Below are 21,833 nucleotides of genomic sequence, written 5' to 3'. Positions count from 1 at the left end.
AAAAAATTCTACTAATGAGCAAAATAAAATATTAAACAAATCAACTAACAAAAGTGAGTGGAAAAAATATTAAAAGCAAAACTCTAAAGAAAAAAGAACTCTACTAACTACTAACACTAAAATGATAAACAACAAAGGCTCTACTAATAAGCAGAAAATAATATGTAAAATATTTAGAACAAAAGGACTGTACTGATAAACCAAAATAAATCACAAAAATAAAAAAAAATCTGGTGTATAAAATTCACTAAAAAAAGAAAAGAACTCTACTGACTATGTATAATATAATTACTTACATATTCCTTAAAACTTTACTATCACAGCCCTCCTCATCCTCCGCATCCCCATTAACCCGACTACTTTTCTCCTCCGTCGCCTTCGGCTTTTCATCCCTCTTCTTACAACTTTTGTTATCCAACCCTTTTTTAAACTCCAAAGAAACGGCTACGGAATCCGCATAGATCTCCTTCGGAAATCTACTATACAGTCTCAATTCAGTCTCTACGGTCTCGTCCTGCATCACAGTACAGGTATCGGGCAGCATTAATTTTAAAGATTTAATTGTAAAGACATCCGAAAGGTCGGACAGGATGTTCGATTGGGGTTGATCGCTGAGGGAAGTTGATTTTTTCGCTAGTAGTTGTTTTAGGGATTTTGTCATCTCTTCGAAGTAGAAATGACGGACTAGAATTTCCAGTTCTTGAGAGCTCGATATGGCGGCTGATACTCGGATGTACCTGGGGGTAGAGGAAATATGTGTTATTGGATAGAGCTTGTCGAGACGTTTCATTTGATACCCCACATGCCTATATTTGAAGTAAAACTTGTTAAGTTATGTCTTAAACGAAATTCGGCAACCCATTGGTCCACTTTCGTTACATCTCTTGTAACTTTTGAACAGTTTGTCCGAATTGAATGAAATATTCGGCAAAATTGTATTAAATTCAATGATCTATAGCTATAATATAGTCTAATATATTTATAACACTAGGGCAAAAATGATTTTGCAAATTATGGTTTGTTGAATTTATCCATATGATATTTAGACAGTGCTCGTCGATACCTTTCATTTGATACCCCACATGCCTATATTTGAAGTAAAACTTTCTGACTTATATCTTAAACCGAGTTCGGCAACCCATTGGTCGGCGTTTTATTATAATTCTTGTAACTTTTGAACGGTGTGTCTGAATTGAATGAAAAATTAGGCAAAATTGTGCTAAATCAAATGATCTATAATATGGTCTACTGTATTTATAAACTTAGATTTTGAGAATTAAATAAAAAACCCTATTAGTTTATTGAATTTATTTCTATTGTATTTGTATAGTACTTGTCGAGACCTATCATTTGATACCCCACAAGCCTATATTTGAAGCAAAACTTTTTAACTTTGATAATAAAAAGAACACTCTACTGACAAATATTAGAAGATTAAAAAGGGAATCTAATGAGTGACAAGGAAACTTATTTTTGTAATTTTGAGTATAAAAAGGACTCTACTGACGAGCAAATTAAATTAAACAAAACAACAAAAAATTGACTCTACTGACGGTCAAATTATATAGCAATATAAAATGTAAAAAATGGATTCTACTGTCGAGCAATTTAAAAGACAAAAAAGTGACTCTACTGACGGTTAAATTATATAGCACTATGGAACTCTACTGACGAACTAACTCCTTTTTGATCTAGAATAAAAAAGGAGACTTTACTGACGAGCAAATTAAAAAAGAAAAATGGACTCTACTAACGAGCAAACTCTTTTTTATTTTAGAATCTAAGAAAAGAGACTCTACTAAGACCAAATTGAAAAAGAAATCAACTAACAATTAAGCTCCCTTTGACCCAGAATTAAGAAAGGGACTCTACTGATCAAATTCAGGCACATTAAATTCCAAACTAAGATAGAAAAAAAGGACTGTACTGACGAGCAAACTCTTTTTTGACCTAGAATCTAAAAAAGGGACTCTACTGACAAGCAAATCAAATGTCAAATTAAAATAGAAAAAGGACTCTACTGACGAACTAAAATCTTTAAAAAGGGTTTCTACTAACGAGCGAACTCCTATTTTGAACCTAGAATCTAAAAAAGGGACTCTACTGACGAGCAACCTCCTTTTTGTCCTAGAATCTAAAAAGGGACTCTACTGACGAGCAAATTAAAATCATTCAATTACAACCATTTCTCCATCACAAAAAGAACTTTACTAACTAGCAAACTAAATATCGTCACAAAAACTGATAAAAAATTTAAAATAAAAATAAAAGTTAACACTACTGACGCGTGAACTAATTAAAACTAGGTGTAAGTGTCACATTATCTCAATCATCAGTAGAGTCCGAATAAAAATATAGTGCAAAAGAAACAAAGGACCGAATTCTGTCCGAACAAATTAAAGAATTATCTCTGGCAACACTAACTAGGCGTCAGTGGTATTGTGCCTTAAAAAAAGTTGCATATATATATATAATATATATATATATATATATATATACGAGGTCTGTTCAAAAAGTACCCGGAATTACTAATAATTAAATTTCGCGGGTCTGGAGTGTCTGATTGTCAAAATTTTTTTTTTATTGTGTTGGTATACATGCCCCTAAAGTATGATGAAATTTTCAGCTATATTCACTGTTTACTTTGTCTGTGGTAGTCGCTAAGGTTCCGACGTGTTTTTCTGAGCTCGGCGATTTTTACAATGGAAGAATTGAAAAGTCAAAGAATTTGTATTAAATTTTGCGTAAAAAATGAAATAAAGTGTTGCAAAGTGCAAAAATTCACCAGATATGGCTCCGTGTGACTTTTTCCTATTCCCAAAGTTGAAGAGACCCATGAAAGGACGGCGGTTTTCCTCGATTGAAGAAATAAAGGCCGAATCGCTGAGAGTGCTCAAGGACATATCAATCAAAAAGTGAATATCAAGGGTGCTTCGAAAATTGAAAAAAACGCTGGCATAAGTGTATTATATCTGGGGGGGACTACTTTGAAGGGGACCACATTAATGTAGACGAATAAATAAATATTTTTTTGAAAAAACGAAAATTCCGGGTACTTTTTGAACAGACCTCGTATATACATACACATTATCTTTTATCATTACCTTTCCAAGTCGTTCATCTTCTTATAACAAGCAGCAAGTTCGAGTTGTGTCTGCACCACCAAAGTCCTCCATCCTTCATCACTAAAAGCCCTTAGGGCATCATTTAAAAATACAATGGCCTTATTCATCTGTCCGATATCCGATGAAAATCTGGCGATATCTAAACCGATCAGCCGAGCGCTTCTAATGCGCCCTATGTGCTTGTAAGTACCCATTGCTAGTTCTGCTAATTCCTAGAAAAGAGGTAATGGAGTCAAAATTACTGCACGGAAGGGATGAACATTGTGCTTTAGGTGTGAAGTTGGGTGGGAATAATGGCGGTTAGGATTTGAATTTGAAATTTGTGAAAGTGTTTAGTAAGAGTGTATTTAAATGTGGAAAATATTAAGGTGATAAATATTTGGAGTTAAAGATAATTTAATGAAAAGGACTCTACTGACGAGAAAACTTAATTTTGATTTACAGAATAAAAAAATTTCTAAAAAAGTGTAATGGAATCAAAATTACTACATGGAAGAGTTGAACAATGTGCTTTAGGTGTGAAGTTGGGTGGGAATAATGGTGGTTAGGATTTGAATTTGAAATTTGTAGAAGTATTTAGTAATAGTGTATTTAAATGTGGAAAAATTCAAGATAATACAAATTTGGAGATAAAGATAATTTAACGAAAAGGATTCTACTGACGAGCAAACTAAAAAATAATTAAAATTAACTAAATATAAATAAGTTTATAGTAAATGAATTAAATAATAAATGAATAAGTAATAAAATAGTTAATAGTTAATTATTGACTTGAGCTTTATTATAATATTATTATACTGACGGCTTGTATAATAAATAAATAAGTAAATAAATTTAAATCTACAGAATAAAAAAAGGACTCTACTGACGAGCAAACTCAATTTTGATCTAAAAGATAATAAAAAAAATTAATGATATTGAATATTTGCAAATAAATTAAATATTTAAAGTTTTATAAAATATAGTAATAATATAAAATTACTTATTATTCAAAATTTTATATTTATAATTAAATGTACTATAACAAAATATTTGACTGTATCAAAATTACTGCACGTAAGTGGTGACAATATACTTACAAGGAGAACCCGCGCATTGCTCGTCTGGGATTTTGATGAAATTTGGCACAATGGTAGATTTCATGCCCAAACTGACTCTGGTAAAATATTAGAGGCCTATGAAAAGCGGTTTAATTATAAAAATTAATTAAAGTTTGCATTTAAGCAGCGCACTGTACACCATCGCTACACATAGCATGGAGCGTTCTTTCTTATCAGCGGGAGATTGTCCGAGTGGTAACGTCGGCGAATTGTAATTTTTGCGTCTATGGTCGAGAGTTCGAATCCGACTTAAGGTTTTTATTTTTTTTTACTATTTTCATTTCATATTTATAACTGCATGAGTTAATAAAATTAAAATTAATTCAAATTTTAAATTGATTTTATATTTTTCATTAAATTCTATAATAAAGTCCCCTGAAGTGATACCAGAAAAATTGATGTAAAACATAATTTCATATTAATAACAACAATAATAAGAGTGAAAAAAAAAATATTTCTTTGCATATAAACGCTAATATAAGTTCTACAATTGACTGGATGATACTTAACAATACAACAAACAAAAAAATAAATTTTCAGTGAGGACATTTCAAAAATTTAGGCAGTGTTGCATATAAGATTTTGCACTAGCGATGGTTTTCTTAAAAATTCTAATATTTGCCAATATGCTTGCAAACCAATCGTATTGGATCATCTTTTGAAAAATATACACAGATAACTGATGATTAATCAGAGAATGTATCTCGAATGTTTTTTTCTTTTTAGTTAATTGTTTTTCTTGTTGTCTGATTTGACAACAATTTTCTATTTTCTAAATAAACAACTTTACCAGTGTGGAGAAATAAGCTGCGAGCTATTTTTATGTTTATCTGGTTTTTGCGATAAGTATCATCCAGTCAATTGTAGAACTTATATTAGCGTTTATATGCAAAGAAATTATATTTTTTTTTCACTCTTATTAACTTCCCGAAGGAGAAGTTTATGTTTTCATAAAAAAATCCGATTCGCTAATTTTATGTTTTCTCGACGTTTCAAGCCATTCTGAATCGAATGAGACCAAATTGGAAAAAGTATGTGGGTGTGTGTGTGTGTGTGTGGTGTGTGTGTGTGTGTGCGTGTGCACCAACAGATTTTTGCCGTAAATCGCCGTTTCCTCAAAACGGCTGGACCGATTTCAAAAATTTAAAAGCCATTCGATGTATCTCGATGAGGACTATTGTTTGTCAGTTTTGTGCGACGATCGGCCAAACCGTTTCTTCGTAAATAGCAGAGAAGTGAAAACTCTTTCGTCCACGTTTTAGCCCGCAGTTATGAATCGATTTTGAAAATTCAAAAACCGTTCGATAGATATTGGTTGGGAATCGTGCTGATTAGTTTTTGGTAGAGATCGGCCGGGCCGTTTTCTTGTAATAAAGTTTTTAAAAAAAAAATTTCGACGATTTTTATGATTATTTTTTTGACGGTAGATACCATAGTCTTCTAGATCATACTAAAATATTACGGCCCTACGACAACTGGTTCAGCTTTAAAAATTCGTCAAAGTTTGCAAAAATCAGTATGGTCTTTTTGGCATTTGTCAAAATTAGACTTTTGATCGACGTTTTCTCAAAAACGCCTGAACCGATTTTAGAAATTTAAAAGCCATTTGATGTATTTCGGTGAGGACTATCGTTGTCAGTTTTGTGTGACGATCTGCCAAGCCGTTTCTTTGTAATTTGAAAAAAAGTGTTGAACTTTTCGTCCACATTTAAGCTCATCCTACCGAACCGATTTTGAAAAATCAAAAACTGTTCGAAAGATATCATTTGGAAATGATGCTGATTAATTTTAGGTGAAAATCTACCGAGCCGTTTTCTTGTAATTAACTGTTGAAAAAATGTGTTAAATTTTCGTCCACATTTAAGCTCATCCTACCGAACCGATTTTGAAAAATCAAAAACTGTTCGAAAGATATCATTTGGAAATGATGCTGATTAGTTTTAGGTGAAAATCTACCGAGCCGTTTTTCTTGTAATTAACTGTTGAAAAAAAGTGTTAAATTTTCGTCCACATTTAAGCTCATCCTACCGAACCGATTTTGAAAAATCAAAAACTGTTCGAAAGATATCATTTGGGAATGATGCTGATTAGTTTTAGGTGAAAATCTACCGAGCCGTTTTCTTGTAATTAAATGTTGAAAAAAAGTGTTAAATTTTCGTCCACATTCAAGCTCATCCTACCCAACCGATTTTGAAAAATCAAAAACTGTTCGAAAGATATCATTTGGGAATGATGCTGATTAATTTTAGGTGAAAATCTACCGAGCCGTTTTCTTGTAATTAAATGTTGAAAAAATGTGTTAAATTTTCGTCCACATTTAAGCTCATCCTACCGAACCGATTTTGAAAAATCAAAAACTGTTCGAAAGATATCATTTGGGAATGATGCTGATTAATTTTAGGTGAAAATCTACCGAGCCGTTTTCTTGTAATTAAATGTTGAAAAAATGTGTTAAATTTTCGTCCACATTTAAGCTCATCCTACCGAACCGATTTTGAAAAATCAAAACTGTTCGAAAGATATCATTTGGGAATGATGCTGATTAATTTTAGGTGAAAATCTACCGAGCCGTTTTCTTGTAATTAAATGTTGAAAAAATGTGTTAAATTTTCGTCCACATTTAAGCTCATCCTACCGACCGATTTTGAAAAATCAAAAACTGTTCGAAAGATATCATTTGGGAATGATGCTGATTTAATTTTAGGTGAAAATCTACCGAGCCGTTTTCTTGTAATTAAATGTTGAAAAAATGTGTTAAATTTTCGTCCACATTTAAGCTCATCCTACCGAACCGATTTTGAAAAATCAAAAACTGTTCGAAGATATCATTTGGGAATGATGCTGATTAATTTTAGGTGAAAATCTACCGAGCCGTTTTCTTGTAATTAAATGTTGAAAAAAAGTGTTAAATTTTCGTCCACATTCAAGCTCATCCTACCCAACCGATTTTGAAAAATCAAAAACTGTTCGAAAGATATCATTTGGGAATGATGCTGATTAATTTTAGGTGAAAATCTACCGAGCCGTTTTCTTGTAATTAAATGTTGAAAAAATGTGTTAAATTTCGTCCACATTTAAGCTCATCCTACCGAACCGATTTTGAAAAATCAAAAACTGTTCGAAAGATATCATTGGGAATGATGCTGATTAATTTTAGGTAAAAATCTACCGAGCCGTTTTCTTGTAATTAACTGTTAAAAAAAAATTTAAGTCTTTTTCATGGAACTTTTTTGGCGATATACATCATGGTCTTATAGAACTTACTGTAATATTACAGCATTACGACAAGTAGTTTAATTTTAAAATTCGTCAAACTTTGCTAAAATTATTATCGTTTTTTTTTTTAAAAGTAGGATTGATGAAGTATATTATTTACACATTTTTTTGATCCAGTCGATTATTTACACATATCGGAAGTTCATGTAATTGCCTCAAGGCTAAATATCAAACCAACTAGTTATTGTTGTTATTAATATGAAATTATAATGTTTTACATCAATTTTTTGGTATCACATCAAATTTATATACACGTAAATGGGGACTTTATTATAGAATTTAATGAAAAATATAAAATCAATTTAAAATTTGAATTAATTTTAATTTTAATAACTCATGCAGTTATAAATATGAAATGAAAATAGTAAAAAAAAATAAAAACCTTAAGTCGGATTCGAACTCTCGACCATAGACGCAAAAATTACAATTCGCCGACGTTACCACTCGGACAATCTCCCGCTGATAAGAAAGAACGCTCCATGCTATGTGTAGCGATGGTGTACAGTGCGCTGCTTAAATGCAAACTTTAATTAATTTTTATAATTAAACCGCTTTTCATAGGCCTCTAATATTTTACCAGAGTCAGTTTGGGCATGAAATCTACCATTGTGCCAAATTTCATCAAAATCCCAGACGAGCAATGCGCGGGTTCTCCTTGTTAGAGTGTGAAGTTCGTTCGAGTTTGATGATGAGATAACCGTTAGGATTTGAAAATCAAATTTCAAATATATTCAATAAAAATACTATTTAAACGTTTATACATTATTTGTTAAGTTAAATGTTAAGTAAAGTGCATGTTTAATTTGCTCGTAGGTAGAGTCCCTTTTTTGCGTTTTAGTTTGTTAGTTTGTATTTTAATTTGCTCGTCAGTAGAGTCCTCTTTTTGTCTTTTAGTTTGTAATTTAATTTGCTCGTCTAGAGTCCCTTTTTAGATTTTTAGTTTGTAATTTAATTTGCTCGTCAGTAGAGTCCCTTTTTATGTTTTGGTTTGTATTTTAATTTGCTCATTAGTAGAGTCCCTTTCTAGTTTTTTAGTTTGAAATTTAATTTGCTCATTAGTAGAGTCCCTTTTTAGATTTTTAGTTTATAATTTAATTAGCTCGTCAGTAGAGTCCCTTTTTGTCTTTTTGTTTATAATTTAATTTGCTCATCGGAAGAGTCCCTTTTTAATCTTTGTGTTTGTAATTTAAATTTGCTCGTCAGTAGAGTCCCTTTTTAATCTTTTTCTTTGCAATTTACTTTGCTCGTCAGTAGAGTCCATCCTTGGTCTTATCGATCAAATAAATTAAATTATTAAATATATAAATCAAAATATCAATTTGATGATATATCATTAAAATAAAATTTCAAAAAGGGACTCTACTGACGAGCAAACTGAATATCGAATTGAAAAATTAGAAAAAGAACTCTACTAACGAGCAAACTAGAAGTAAAAGCCAGCAGGACTCTAATGATGATATCAAAAGAAAAAAACACCCTACAAATGAGCAAGGTAAAAATAAAAGGCAAAAAGGACTCTACTGACGAGCAAACTAAAATTAAATGGAGAAATTAACTCTACTGACGAGAAAAGTAAAAGGAAAATGAACTTTACTGGCGAGCAAACTAAACATAAAAATTATTTTTGTGTTCTGAGTTTGTAAAAAATACAGTAAAAAAATTTGCTTGCGAAGAAATTTTATAAATAAATATAAAATCGAGCAAATCAGATCAAAAGAGACTCTACTGACGAGCAAACTAAGCAGTAACGTAAATTTATCATCGAATTGAGATTTAATAATAGAAAATATGTTCTAATACTTATATATTGTTATATATCATTAGAAAGCTAATAAAATTATCTACAAATCTGTATATAACAATTTGTATATTTTGGAACAAAATTATGTTAATAAAATATTTATACTTGAATATCGAATACTGACGCCATTTTGGGTAAATTAGTATGTCTGCCACTTACATTTTTTATAATTATATGAATTTTGTTAATAAATTGTTAAAACGTAAATATAGTATTATATATCATTAGAAAGCTAATAAAATTATCTACAAATCTGTATATAACAATTTATAACTCTTAGAACAAAATTATAGTTAAAAACGTGTTTATTCATAATTGAATAACAAACCGATTTGAAACAAAATTACTGCACATAAAAGCTGAACGTTATACTTCGAGTATGAAGTTCGCGCGTTTGAAGTAACCGTTAAGATTTAAAATTCAAATTTCAAATATATTTAGAAAAACATAGTTCTAACTTTACCAAATAATGTCTCTGAAAGGCATCATTCGAACTCAAAGCCTCCTTCAGCTTATCAGTCGGCGACGGCTGCTGCTTCGTACCAGGACAATCACCCATTCCTGCTGACAGATTGACGACGGCATGAAGTTGCGTTGAAGTAGGACTGCAACCCGGCATCAGGCCGCAGAGTTTACCCAGAGATTTCAACTAAAATTGTAAAAAATATTAAAATTAAAAAAATATACTAGTAACGTATTATAATTAATATTTGAGATAATTAGTATTGATTTCAGAATAATTTCCAAGAAAAATATAAAAGGTCAAGTGTGAAACAAGCTTTACGTCGCTAAAGCGTGTCTCACACTCAACCGGCTTCATATGAAGTTATACACGAGGCTCATATACAAAATGTCAAGTGTGAGTGCGGCTTTAAGCTAAAGCGTGCTTTACACTGTGCAATTTGAATACAACAAAAAATCAACGAAAAATCGAAAAGTAGTACTCCAAAACATAAAGTTTTCAAGTTATTTCAAACAACTAAAAATAGAACTCTACTGACAAGCAAAGTGATTATAATAAGCACAAAAAAAGTATTATACTTACAAAAAACAAAAGATATTAAATTGTTAGGAAATAAAGAAAGGATTCTACTGACAAACAAGTTTAATATCGATCCAAAAAATTAAAAGTGGACTATACTAACGATAAACCCAATTTTTTCACTGGTTCTAACTACTAGTACTAGTAACTAGTAGACTCTACTGGCAAATAAATGTGATATCAATCTAGAAGATAAAAGGGACTCTACTGACAATCAAATAATCTGAAGAATTGACGATTCAATCAAGTACAATCATCTTTTACATTTTAATATGTTAAATATCAGTTTGCTTGTCAGTAGAGTCCACTTTTAATCTTTTGGATCAATATTTTGTTTGTTATATTTTTCTGGTCCATGATATTTTTTTTGATTAACTCGTCAGTAGAGTCCTCTAAATATATTTTAAGCAATTAATTTTTTTATGTTTTATATAATTTGCTCGTCAGTAGAGTCCTTTTTAACTTCCCATAGGGTGAGTTATTGCAATCGTCCAAAAATCGAAATTGAAAATGATTACATTTCTCGACGTTTCGAAGGTTTCTGAACATTTTTAAGGGACATACCTCAGAAACTAAATGGATGTGTTTGTGTGTATGTATCGTATGTATAGATACAATTTTTCAGTCACGTTTTCGGGCGCACGGATCAACCGATTTGTATGGTTTAAAAAACATTCGATTCCTATTGATAGGCAGATGTGCTGATAAATTTTTGGCAAAGGTAGGCCCAGCGGTTACGGAGACACAGGGCTAAATGTTAAAAAAATTTAAAAGTTTTGAGTGAACTAAGCGTCCGATTTAAATGATCCAAAGAACTTTCTGCTTGTTTCAACAAAATAATTGCTTTTGGAAAAAAAAATTTTGTTTCGAATTTTCTTTTCCATAAAGTATTTTTGTAATTTTGGATTAAAAATTCAAATAATCACCCAGGCTAAGCACAGTCTAAGCGCCACTTTGGTACCAATGTTTACCCGAGTGCGTTTAGACTGTTAATACACTGGAGCACTTTTCCAATTTTGTTAAAACTATTGAATGAAAATGTGAGATTGCTGCCAAGCTAAGCACAGTATAAGTGAAAATGTCGCACAGAATTATTTGCAAATGCGTTTAGACTGCGACTATACGGGAGCACTTTTTCAATTTTGTGTAAATTAGGCAACTATTTTTTTTTTTGAAATTGAATTCGAAATGAAATGACGATTGTTAATGCTCTGGAGATAAATTGATTTATTTAATAGATTCACATTAATTTGCTCAGATATAACAAACAAGATAGCAAAAATAATGAAAGTTACAGTATTTGTTATTAACGTTTAAAATTTCTCGAACATTTCATTACGGTACGGAAAGTTCCAGCAACTTGCCTCAAGGCACGATGCCATACACCACTAGTTCATTTATTTATTTATTTATTTATTACCTTATCGCTAGCATAAGCCCACAAATCAGCCGTGTACAAAGAATACTGCTCCACGTGACCGCTGTTATTAAATCTTTCGCAAGTGTGCAGAACTTCCAGGCAGCATAAGAAGACCCAGCAGGCTGCTGCGCCTTCTGGAGCAGAATCTGCAATATCTAATAACTCGAGTTCTCGAACAGTATTGTGGAGGAATGGTAGAGATCTCTGAGCAATCTGGATAAAAGATAAGAGAAATAATTAGTTATTGATTTAAACTAGGTGTAAGTGGTATTCTGTCTTTTGAGTATGATTTTTAGATAGTGCTCGTCGAGACCTTTCATTTGATACCCCACATGCCTATATTTGAAGTAAAACTTATTTACTTATGTCTTAAACAAAATTCGGCAACCCATTGGTCCACTTTCGTTACATCTCTTGTAACTTTTGAACCGTTAGTCCGAATTAAGTGGAATATTCGGCAAAGATGTTTTAAATTGAATTATATATAATTTGTAAAAGTCTACGGCAACTCGGTATACTCTAAAATAGCAAAACCATAACATTATATAATTTGTACGGAACCCTATTGGTTTGTCAAGTCTGTTACAAAGATACTTGTCTAGTGTTCGTCGAAACCTTTCATTTGATACCCAACATGCCTATATTTGAAGTAACAAACAGTTCTGCAACCCATTGGTCTACTTTTTATTAAATCTCTTGTAACTTTTAAACCGTTCGACCAAATTGCTAAGACCAGAGACAAATATTAGTGGAAAATGTTAAAAGAAAAAAAGAGAACTCTACTAAGAAGGAAATTAAGAAATTATTTGTAAATTGTCTCTCGAACAGTATTGTGGAGGAATGGTAGAGATCTCTGAGCAATCTGGATAAAAGATTTATATAGTTAGTTGTTGATTTAAACTAGGTGTAAGTGGTATTCTGTCTTAAGATTTATGTTAAATTATGTTTGGATATGATTTTTGAATAGTGATTGTCGAGACCTTTCATTTGATACCCCACATGCCTATATTTGAAGTAAAACTTCTTAACTCATATTTGACCCGCTGTACTATTTATATTGTTTGTGTATTTATTATTTTATTGCTTGTAACTTTTGAACTATTCATCGTAGACTTAAAACTTTCTGAGTCTGTCCTCGGGTTCTGCAACTCAATGGTCGACTTCTGTTACATCTCTTGTAACTTTTGAACGGTTTGTCCGATTTGAATAAAATATTCGGCAAAGTTGTGTTAAATTGTATGAGGTATAAGATTGTTTAATATGCTGAAGCCGTTTAGTAACTAGTTATATATGTTTGTGTATCTATTTTGGTTTGTTGTAAAAGTTACTATGATATATGAATAGAGCTCTTCGAGACCTTTCATTTGATACCCCAAATGCCATATGTGACGTCACAACATCTTGACCCGCTGTACTATTTATAGTTTGGCAACCCATTGGTCCACATTTTATTATATATCTTTTAACAATAATTATATTAATTTTATTTATATTTATATCAAGAACGTTTTAAAAAAGAACTCTACTGACGAGCAAATTAAATTTGGATATTTGAAAAAAGATTAGGAAAGAAGGGACTCTACTGACAAGGAAATTCATCTTGTTTTTGGCATTTTATTTTGGCAGAAATATTGGAATAATATTATGAAAAGAGACTCTACTGACGAGCAAAATTCAATTTAAGGTGATAATGTAACTGCAAATGTTCAGACAAAAAGTTTTTTCATCTAAACATGAAACTACTCTACTGACGAGCAAATGACAGAAAGTGTTGAATCAAAAAAGATTCTTTTCTAAATTCGGATTTGACAAAAGGTTAAAGAATGTTACAAAATAAGGGACTCTACTGCCAAGCAAAATGAATTTAACTAAAAAATTGTTAAAAATGTTCAGGAAAAGGACTCAACTGACAAGCAAACTAAACTAGGACTACATTAAAAGATAGTTTGGAAAAGTTTTTGATATTTTAAAGTATACAAATTTTCTGTAACGTTTCTATACCAGACAATATTAAAACAGTTATCTAACAATGTGAGATAAAACTTTTTACTTCAAATATAGGCATGTGGGGTATCAAATGAGAGGTCTCAATAAGCACTATCTAAATATCATATTTACAACCTTTGAAACTATTGTACAAGTTATATAATCATTTTATATAATATTTACTAACAAACAAGTTTTTAAAAATAGCTATTTTATTTAAAAAAAGACTCTACTGATTAGCAAATTAAACTTGACAAAACATATTGAAAAAGCTTAGGAAAAGAAGATTTTATTAATTTCAGAGAACCATATTGCTTTGTTTGGGCCATCATTATTTTATTTTTATAGTACTCGTTGAGACCTTTCATGTGATACCCTACATGCCTATATTTGACGTCATAGCATTTTGATTCACTGTAGAGCAACCCATTGGTCCACCTTTTATTATATCTCTTGTAACTTTTGAACCGTTTGTCTAAACTAACTAGAATATTAGAAAAATTTATTCTTAACTAACGATCTATTATTTCTTATAATATATTAGAACTCCACAGCTACTTGGTATACTTTAAAATTGCAAAACAGATAGTAAAAATCAGATAAGATAGTGAAAAGTGAAAAGATGATTTGTACGGAACTCTATTAGTTTGTTTAAGAGGTCACTATTATATCTGTATAGTGCTCGTCGAGACCTTTCATTTGATACCCCACATGCCTGTATTTGAAGTAAAACTTCTTAACTCACATTTGACCCGCTGTACTATTTATAGTACGACCACTCGTCAGTGTGCATTTATTTATTAAAACTCGTGTGTCTGCCGGTTACATTTTTTATATTCCGTCAAATTTCTCTAACGATTTGTTCTAACATATATATATTATTATATATTATTAGAAAGCTAATAAAATTATCTATAAATCTGTATATAATATTTCGTAACTTTTGATACAAAATTATATTAAAAAAAAATCTTAAATTTTGTAATTGAACACCAAGTCCGCTGGTTACATTTTTCCATATTCCGATAAATTTCTTCAACACTTTGTTCCAACATGTATATACTATTATACACGATTAGAAAGCTAATAAAATTACCTACATATCTGCATACAACACTTCAAAACTTTTCAAACAAAATCATTAACCAAAAATCATTTATCATCCTCACCTCCCAAGGTTTGAGTGTCAATAACAACATAGCGCACTGTCTCTGGAACAAATAGCTCCGAAATTCCAGCAAAGAAGCCTCGCAGGTTGCAATCAGGTCTCGTTCCTGCTGATTGGCCGAAGGAGACAACCTGATGCCCTTCCAGGCTTGTAAGGGCCTCTGAAAACTGGCCAACCAGGCTGGCCCATTCGAAATGTGCGAATTCAGGACGAACTGGGTGAAGAGGGCATCGAGTTCGTCGTATTGGACGAGGGCGTCTTCGTAAAGACCCAGCATTTCGAAAACGAAGGCCAACTCTTCCTGGAAAAAGATAATAAAAGATGGTTTTGAAATATGTGCAGTTGTAGATGATTTTATTAGCTTTCTAATGATATGTAATAATGTATGTGTGTTTGAATAAGATGTTAATGAAATTTGTCGGAATATGAAAAGATGTAACCGGCAGACATGTTGGTTTATCAAAATAAGGTCGCGCGACTCAGTATTCAATTGTAAAGTTTAAACATTTTTTTTCATTTAATTTTGTTTCAGACGTTTTAAATTATTATATACAGATTTGTAGATAATTTTATTACCCTTCTAATAATATATAATAATATAAACAAGTTGGAACAAATTGTTAAAAAAATTTGTCGGAATATGAAAAAATGTAACCGGCAAACATATTGGTTTACCAAAATGAGGTCGCGCGACTCAGTATTCAATTCTAAAAGTTTAAACAATTTTTTTACACGACTTTTATTGTTAAAGTTACAAATTGTTATATACAGGTTTTTAGATAATTTTATTAGCTTCATAATGATATATAATAATAATAATTGATTTAATTAAATTTAAACAATATTTATAAAAATATAAAAAAATGTTACCGAATAAAACAGAAATTAACTCTGCACTATAAATCGCAGAGTTATTTGAAAAAATTACATTACTGCTTAGATTGTTCGACAGTAGAGCCCCTTTTTTTTATTCTTAGTTTACTCGTCAGTAGAGTCTCTTCTAATTTTTTTAGGTTGCTCCTCGATAGAATCCCTTTTTAAATTTGCTTGGCAGTAGTGTCTTCTTTTTTAGTTTTTTCGTCAGTGATTTTTTGTCAAAAAAGTCCTTTTTCTTATTTATTCTAGTTTTGCTCGTTAGTAAAGTCCCTGTTTCCTTTTAATTTTTAGTTTGCTCGTCAGAAGAGTCTTTTTTTCTTTTAATTATAATTTTGTTCGTCAGTAGAGTCCCTGTTTCTTATTATTCTAGTTTTATTCGTCAGTAAAGTCCCTGTTTCCTTTTAATTCTAGTTTTGATCATCAGTAGAGTCCCTGGTTTTCTTAACTTGAAATTTGTTTGACAGTAGTCCTTTTTTCATTTTATTTTTAGTTTGCTCGTCAGTGAAATCCCTGTTTTCCTTAAGTTGAGGTTTGCTCGTCAGTAGAGTCCCCTTATCTTTTAAGTCTAGTTTGTTCGTCATTACAGTTCCTTTTTTATATTTTTAGTTTAGCTCGTACGCAGAGACCCTTTTAGACTCTACTGACCAACAAATTAAACTTAAACTATAATTAAATGTCAGTATAAAAATGCTCAGAATCAGACAAAAGGGACACTACTGAGGAGCAAGCTAAAACTCACACTAATAAAAACAGCGTTTTTATTAATTTTATTTCTCATGTTCAAATTCGGTTTGTCCATAAGTAGAGTCCCTTTCTAATAAAAATATTTCGTCAATTGAGAAAAAAAGATTATTTTGCTCGTCAGCAGGGTCCCTTTTAGTTTACACTCGTGAGTAGAGTCCCTTTTTTTTAATTTCTTAGTGAAATTTAATTCAGAAGATGTTTTTCGTCAAGTGTGAGTTTTAGCTTGCTCGTCAGTAGTTAGTGACCCTCTTGTCTAAGCAATTTTTACTGACATTTACTTCTAGTTCAAGTTTAATTTGTTGGTCAGTAGAGTCTAAAAATCGAACTGCGAAAAAAGGGACTCTACTGACGAGCTAACTAAAATTATGAGGAAAAAGGTCTTTACTGACAAGCAAACTAAATATAGAAGAAGAAGGATTCTACTGACGAGCAAACTAAAAACAAAATTAGAAAAAGAGACTCTACTGACAAGCAAACTAAAAACTAAATTTAAAAAAAGCCTATTGACGAGCAAACTAAAAGAAATTTAAGACTACTGACGAGCATATTAATTTAAAAAAACTATATTTAGTAACATATTGTTTAAACGTGTATATATTATTATATATCACAGCAAAGCTAATAAAATTATCTATAAATCTGTATATAACAATTTAAAACGTTCGAAACAAAATTATAGTAAAAAAATTGTTTAAACTTTATAATTGAATAACAAAGCGAGTTGAAACAAAATTACTGCACGTAAGGGTTGAACAAAATACTTCGAGTGTGAAGTTCGCGCGCTTGCAGCAACCGTTAGGATTCAAAACTCAAATTTCAAATTTATTTAATAAAAATATTGTTTATAGGTGTATTATATATCATTAGAAAGCTAATAAAATTATCTACAAATCTGTACATAAAAAAATTGTCATTTATTACCTGTAACAAAAAATACTGACAAAAATTCCACCCATTATCTTCTTTCATTCTTTTTGTTATTAGTTTGCTCATCAGTAGTCGTTTTAATTTTATTTTTAGTGGACAGTAGAGTCCTTTTTTTAATTTTCTTTTCAGTTTGCTCGTTAGTATAGTCCCTTTTTAGTTTTGTTTGAAGTTTGCTTGTCAGTAGAATCCTTTTTACATTTCCTAGTCAATTTTTATTTTGTTAGTAGAGTCCCTTTTCTAGTTTTCTAATCATTTTTTATTTTGCTCGCCAGTAGAGTCTCTTTTTAATTTTCTAGTCCATTTTTATTTTGCTCGTCAGTATAGTACCTTTTTTAATTCTCTAGTCAATTTTAGTCAGTAGAGTCAGTAGAGTCCTTTTGTAATTTTCATAATTTTCCTAGTCAACTTTTATTTTGCTCGTCAGTAGAGTACCTTTTTTAATATTGTTTCTAATTTGCTCGTCAGTAGAATACCTTTTAAATTTTCTCATCCATTTTTATTTTGTTCGTCAGTAGAGTCCCTTATTAAATTTGTTTTAAGTTTGTACGTCTGTAGAGTCCTTTTTAATTTTTTAATAATATTTAGTTTGCTCGTAAGTAGTCCTTTTATGATTGTTTAATAACTTTTAGGCTGTTCGTCAGTACAGTACCTTTTTAATTTTATAGTCAATTTTTAAGATGCTCGTCAGTACAGTACTTTCTTCTTATTCTATTTAGTTTGCTCGTCAGTAGAGTCTTTTTTTAATTTTCTAATCAATTTTTACCTTGCTCGTCAGTACAATGAGTATCTTTTTTTAATTACCTAGTCAACTTTGAGGTTGCTCTTCAGTAGAGTCCTTCTTAAATTTTCTAAAATATTTTTATTTGGCTCGTCAGTAGAGTCCTTTTTAAGTTTCCTAGTCAGTTTTTATTTTGCACGTCAGTAGAGTAAATAAAATTATCTACCAATCTGTATATAACGATTTAAAACTTTTGGAACAAAATAATATAAAAAAAAATGTTTAAACTTTATAATTGAATAACAAAGCGAGTTGAAACAAAATTACTGCACGTAAGGGTTGGACAAAATACTTTAGGTGTGAAGTTCGCGCGTGTGCAACGACCGTTAAAATTTAAAATTCAAATTTCAAATAGATTTAGCAAATATGTTATTGAAATAAGTATATATTGTTATATATCATTAGAAAGCTAATAAAATTATCTACAAATCTGTATATAAAACAAATAACATTTCTCACCTGTAACAAAAAATACTGGCAAAAATTCCACCCATTCTCGTTCTTTTAAAAATATTATTTAAACGTGTATATATTATTATATATCACTTAAAAGCTAATAAATCTATTTCTAAACATTTTTAATAAAAAAATTGTTTATATTTTAAAAGTGATGATTTAGTTGCTTGTAATTACAAAGAGTTGATTTTCTATTCGGTGACTTTTTTTCATATTTACGTTTATATTGTTTAAATTTGTTCCAACACCTATATATTATATATCATTAGAAAGATGAAGAAATTATCTACAAATCTGTATACAACAATTTAAAACTCTTAGAACAAAATTATAGTAAAGAAAATGTTTAAACTTTATAATTGAATAGCAAACCGAGTTGAAACAAAATTACTGCACGTAAATGCTGAACAAAATACTTTGAGTGTGAAGTTCGCGCGTTTGTAACGACCGTTAAGATTCAAAATTCAAATTTCAAATTTATTTAATAAAAATATTGTTAATAAGTGTATTATATATCATTAGAAAGCTAATAAAATTATCCACAAATCTGTACATAAAAAAATTGTCATTTATTACCTGTAACAAAAAATACTGACAAAAATTCCACCCATTCTCGTTCCTCCGTTCCCTCTGCTCTCGAATATACTCCTCAAACTTCATAATACTCCTATTATACCCAGTTAACATCAAATGCCTTATCCTTATTAACAATCCTCTCCAGGAATCCGCCGATTTGATCTCCGATTTTAAAGGATTGATGACAGATAAAAATCTGTCGCCATTTTTAGTAGCAAAATCGTTCCTCAATTTGTCCAGGACGGTAGTCCTGGGCAGGAGTTTGTTACTTTTCCTTAAATCGTAATTTTCTACCAGGACTATCATCCAGTCCTGGATGTTTCGGGAATGGAGTTGTTTTAGCCATTGGTCTATGTCGTCTTTGGTGGTCGTTTTGTAGGTTTCTACATCCTGGGGAAAAGAAATAAATAAAATGAATAATTTTGTTTATATTTATTTAGGGTGGTCCTTGATTAGGATGTTAAGGATTTTTTTGGCTCCCAAGGGCTCAAATGTTTCCAAATTGGTAAAAGAAAATGCTGTAAAAGTTTTGGCTCTAAATATTATCATTTAGATAGTCCGCAATTCAATTAAGTTTCGTATATTCATTATTAATATAAATTCTTGCGCCATCTGTGATAACAGTCTTGTAATTTTGATGACAATTTATTACTAATAATATGAGCGTCAAAATCACCAAGTAAATAAATATTTAGCTGTAAAATTAATTTTGATGCCATGATTAATAAATATTTTGTTTTTCACAAGGATTTAATTAAAGATTAAATGATTTATGAATATTTTTAAGTGTCATAATATGTGAGTTCACAAATGCTATCACAGATGGCGCAAGAATGTACTTAATATTGAATTGCGGACTATCTCAATGTTAATATTAAGAGCTGAATCTTTTAGACGTTTTTGTTTTGTTAATTTAGAAGCATTTGAGCCCTTGGGAGAAAAGAAATTCGAAAATGTCCATATTAAGGACCACCCTAATGTATATGCATAAATAATAAATAATAAATGTAGCTGGATGAAACAACCTTCGGCGAAACGTCCCTTGAATAATGTATTTTGTATTGTGTATATGTGTTTTGTCGATTTCCATTTTCTATACAATTTTCAGTTTACTCGTTAGTAGATTCCTTTTTTAATTTTCTAATCAATTTTAAGTTTGCTCGTCAGTATAGTTCTTTTTTAATAATCTACTCAATTTTTATTATACTCGTGAGTAGAGTCCTTTTTCAATTTCCTAGTCAATTTTTAGTCGTCAGTAGAGTCATCTTAATTTTCTAGTCTGTAGAAAGCTTTTTTAATTTTCTAGACAATTGTTAGTTTGGTCGTCAGTAGTGTCTTTTTTTTAATTTTATATGCAATTTTATTTTGCTCGCTAGACGAATCCGTTTTAAATTTTTATCTTGCTCGCTAGTAAAGTCCTTTTTTAATTTCCTAAAGTCAATTTTTAGTTTGCTCGTCAGTAGAGTCCTTTTTTAAATTTCCTAGTTAAATTTTACTTTGCCCATAAGTAGAGTCCTATTTTAATTTTCTAGTCCATTTGTGTTTTGATCGCCAGTAGAGTCCCTTTTTAATTATCTAGTCTATTTTTACGCCAGTAGACTACTTTTTTAAATATTCGAGTCAATTTTTACTTTGCTAGTCAGTAGAGTCCTTTTTTGATTGTTTAATAAATTTTTAGGTTGTTCGTCAATACAGGCCCTTTTTAATGTTATAGTCAATTTTTAAGTTGCTCGTTAGTAGAGTCCTTTTTAATTTTATAGTCCATTTTACGCCAGTAGAGTCCTTTTTTAAATTATCTAGTTCATTATTGTTTCAGTAAAGTCCATTTTAAAAAATTTCTAGTCGATTTTCAATTTGCTCGTCAGTATAGTCTTTTCTTAATTTTCTAATAAATTTTTACTTCGCTCGTCAGTAGAGTCATTTTTTAAATATTCGAGTCAATTTTTAGTTTGCTCGACAGTATAGTCCTTTTTTAAATATTCGAGTCCATTTTATGCCAATTGAATCCTTTTTTAAATTACCTAGTCCCTTTTCAGTTTGCTCGTCAGTAGAGACCCTTTTGTCAATTAACATCAAAACATAGTTTGCTCGTCAGTAAAGTCCATTTAACTCTTATTACAGTTTATTCGTCAGTAATGTCCTTTTTCTTTTCTTAAAATCACAAATTAGTTTGCTTATCATATTTTTAGTCTGCTCGTCAGTAGAGTCCCTTTTCTAGCCATATTTTTAGTCTGCTGGTCAATAGAGACCCCTTTTTAAATTTGTTTTCAGGTTGCTCGTCAGTAGAGTCCCTTTTTTAACCTTACTTTCAGTTCGCTCGTCAGTAGAACCCCTTTTTTCACCTTATTTTTAGTATGCTGGTCAGTAGAGTTCATCTTTTAATTTTATTTTTAGTTTGCTGGTCAGTAGAGTCCCTTTTTTAACCTTATTTTTAGTCTGCTGGTCAGTAGAGTCCCTTTTCTAACCTTATTTTTAAGTCTGCTGGTCAGTAGAGACTCATTTTAAAGTTTGTTTTTAGTTTGCTCGTCACTAGAGTCCTTTTCGTCTTAAATTTCATT

At 30.7% G+C, this 21,833-nt stretch overlaps 1 protein-coding gene across 1 annotated transcript; it reads right to left on the bottom strand.

Moving 5' to 3' along the window:
- Window positions 1-292: 292 nt before the first annotated feature.
- Window positions 293-19,680, bottom strand: LOC113378414 (trafficking protein particle complex subunit 10-like; the record flags this gene model as incomplete). Its single annotated transcript, XM_026618941.1, has 6 exons — window positions 293-737; window positions 3,105-3,337; window positions 9,766-9,951; window positions 11,765-11,977; window positions 14,920-15,219; window positions 19,276-19,680. Coding segments are annotated over 6 exons (1,782 nt in total), but the record flags the coding sequence as incomplete, so codon positions are not given.
- Between the last annotated feature and the right edge of the window lie 2,153 nt (window positions 19,681-21,833).

The sequence above is a fragment of the Ctenocephalides felis genome, unplaced genomic scaffold (genome assembly GCF_003426905.1).
Source record: "Ctenocephalides felis isolate EL2017-DRISC unplaced genomic scaffold, ASM342690v1 CF-g0.4_SCAFFOLD_01886, whole genome shotgun sequence".
Taxonomy (NCBI): domain Eukaryota; kingdom Metazoa; phylum Arthropoda; class Insecta; order Siphonaptera; family Pulicidae; genus Ctenocephalides; species Ctenocephalides felis.
Note: the sequence above shows the minus strand (reverse complement) of the source record. Positions and strands in the feature narration are given on the sequence as shown.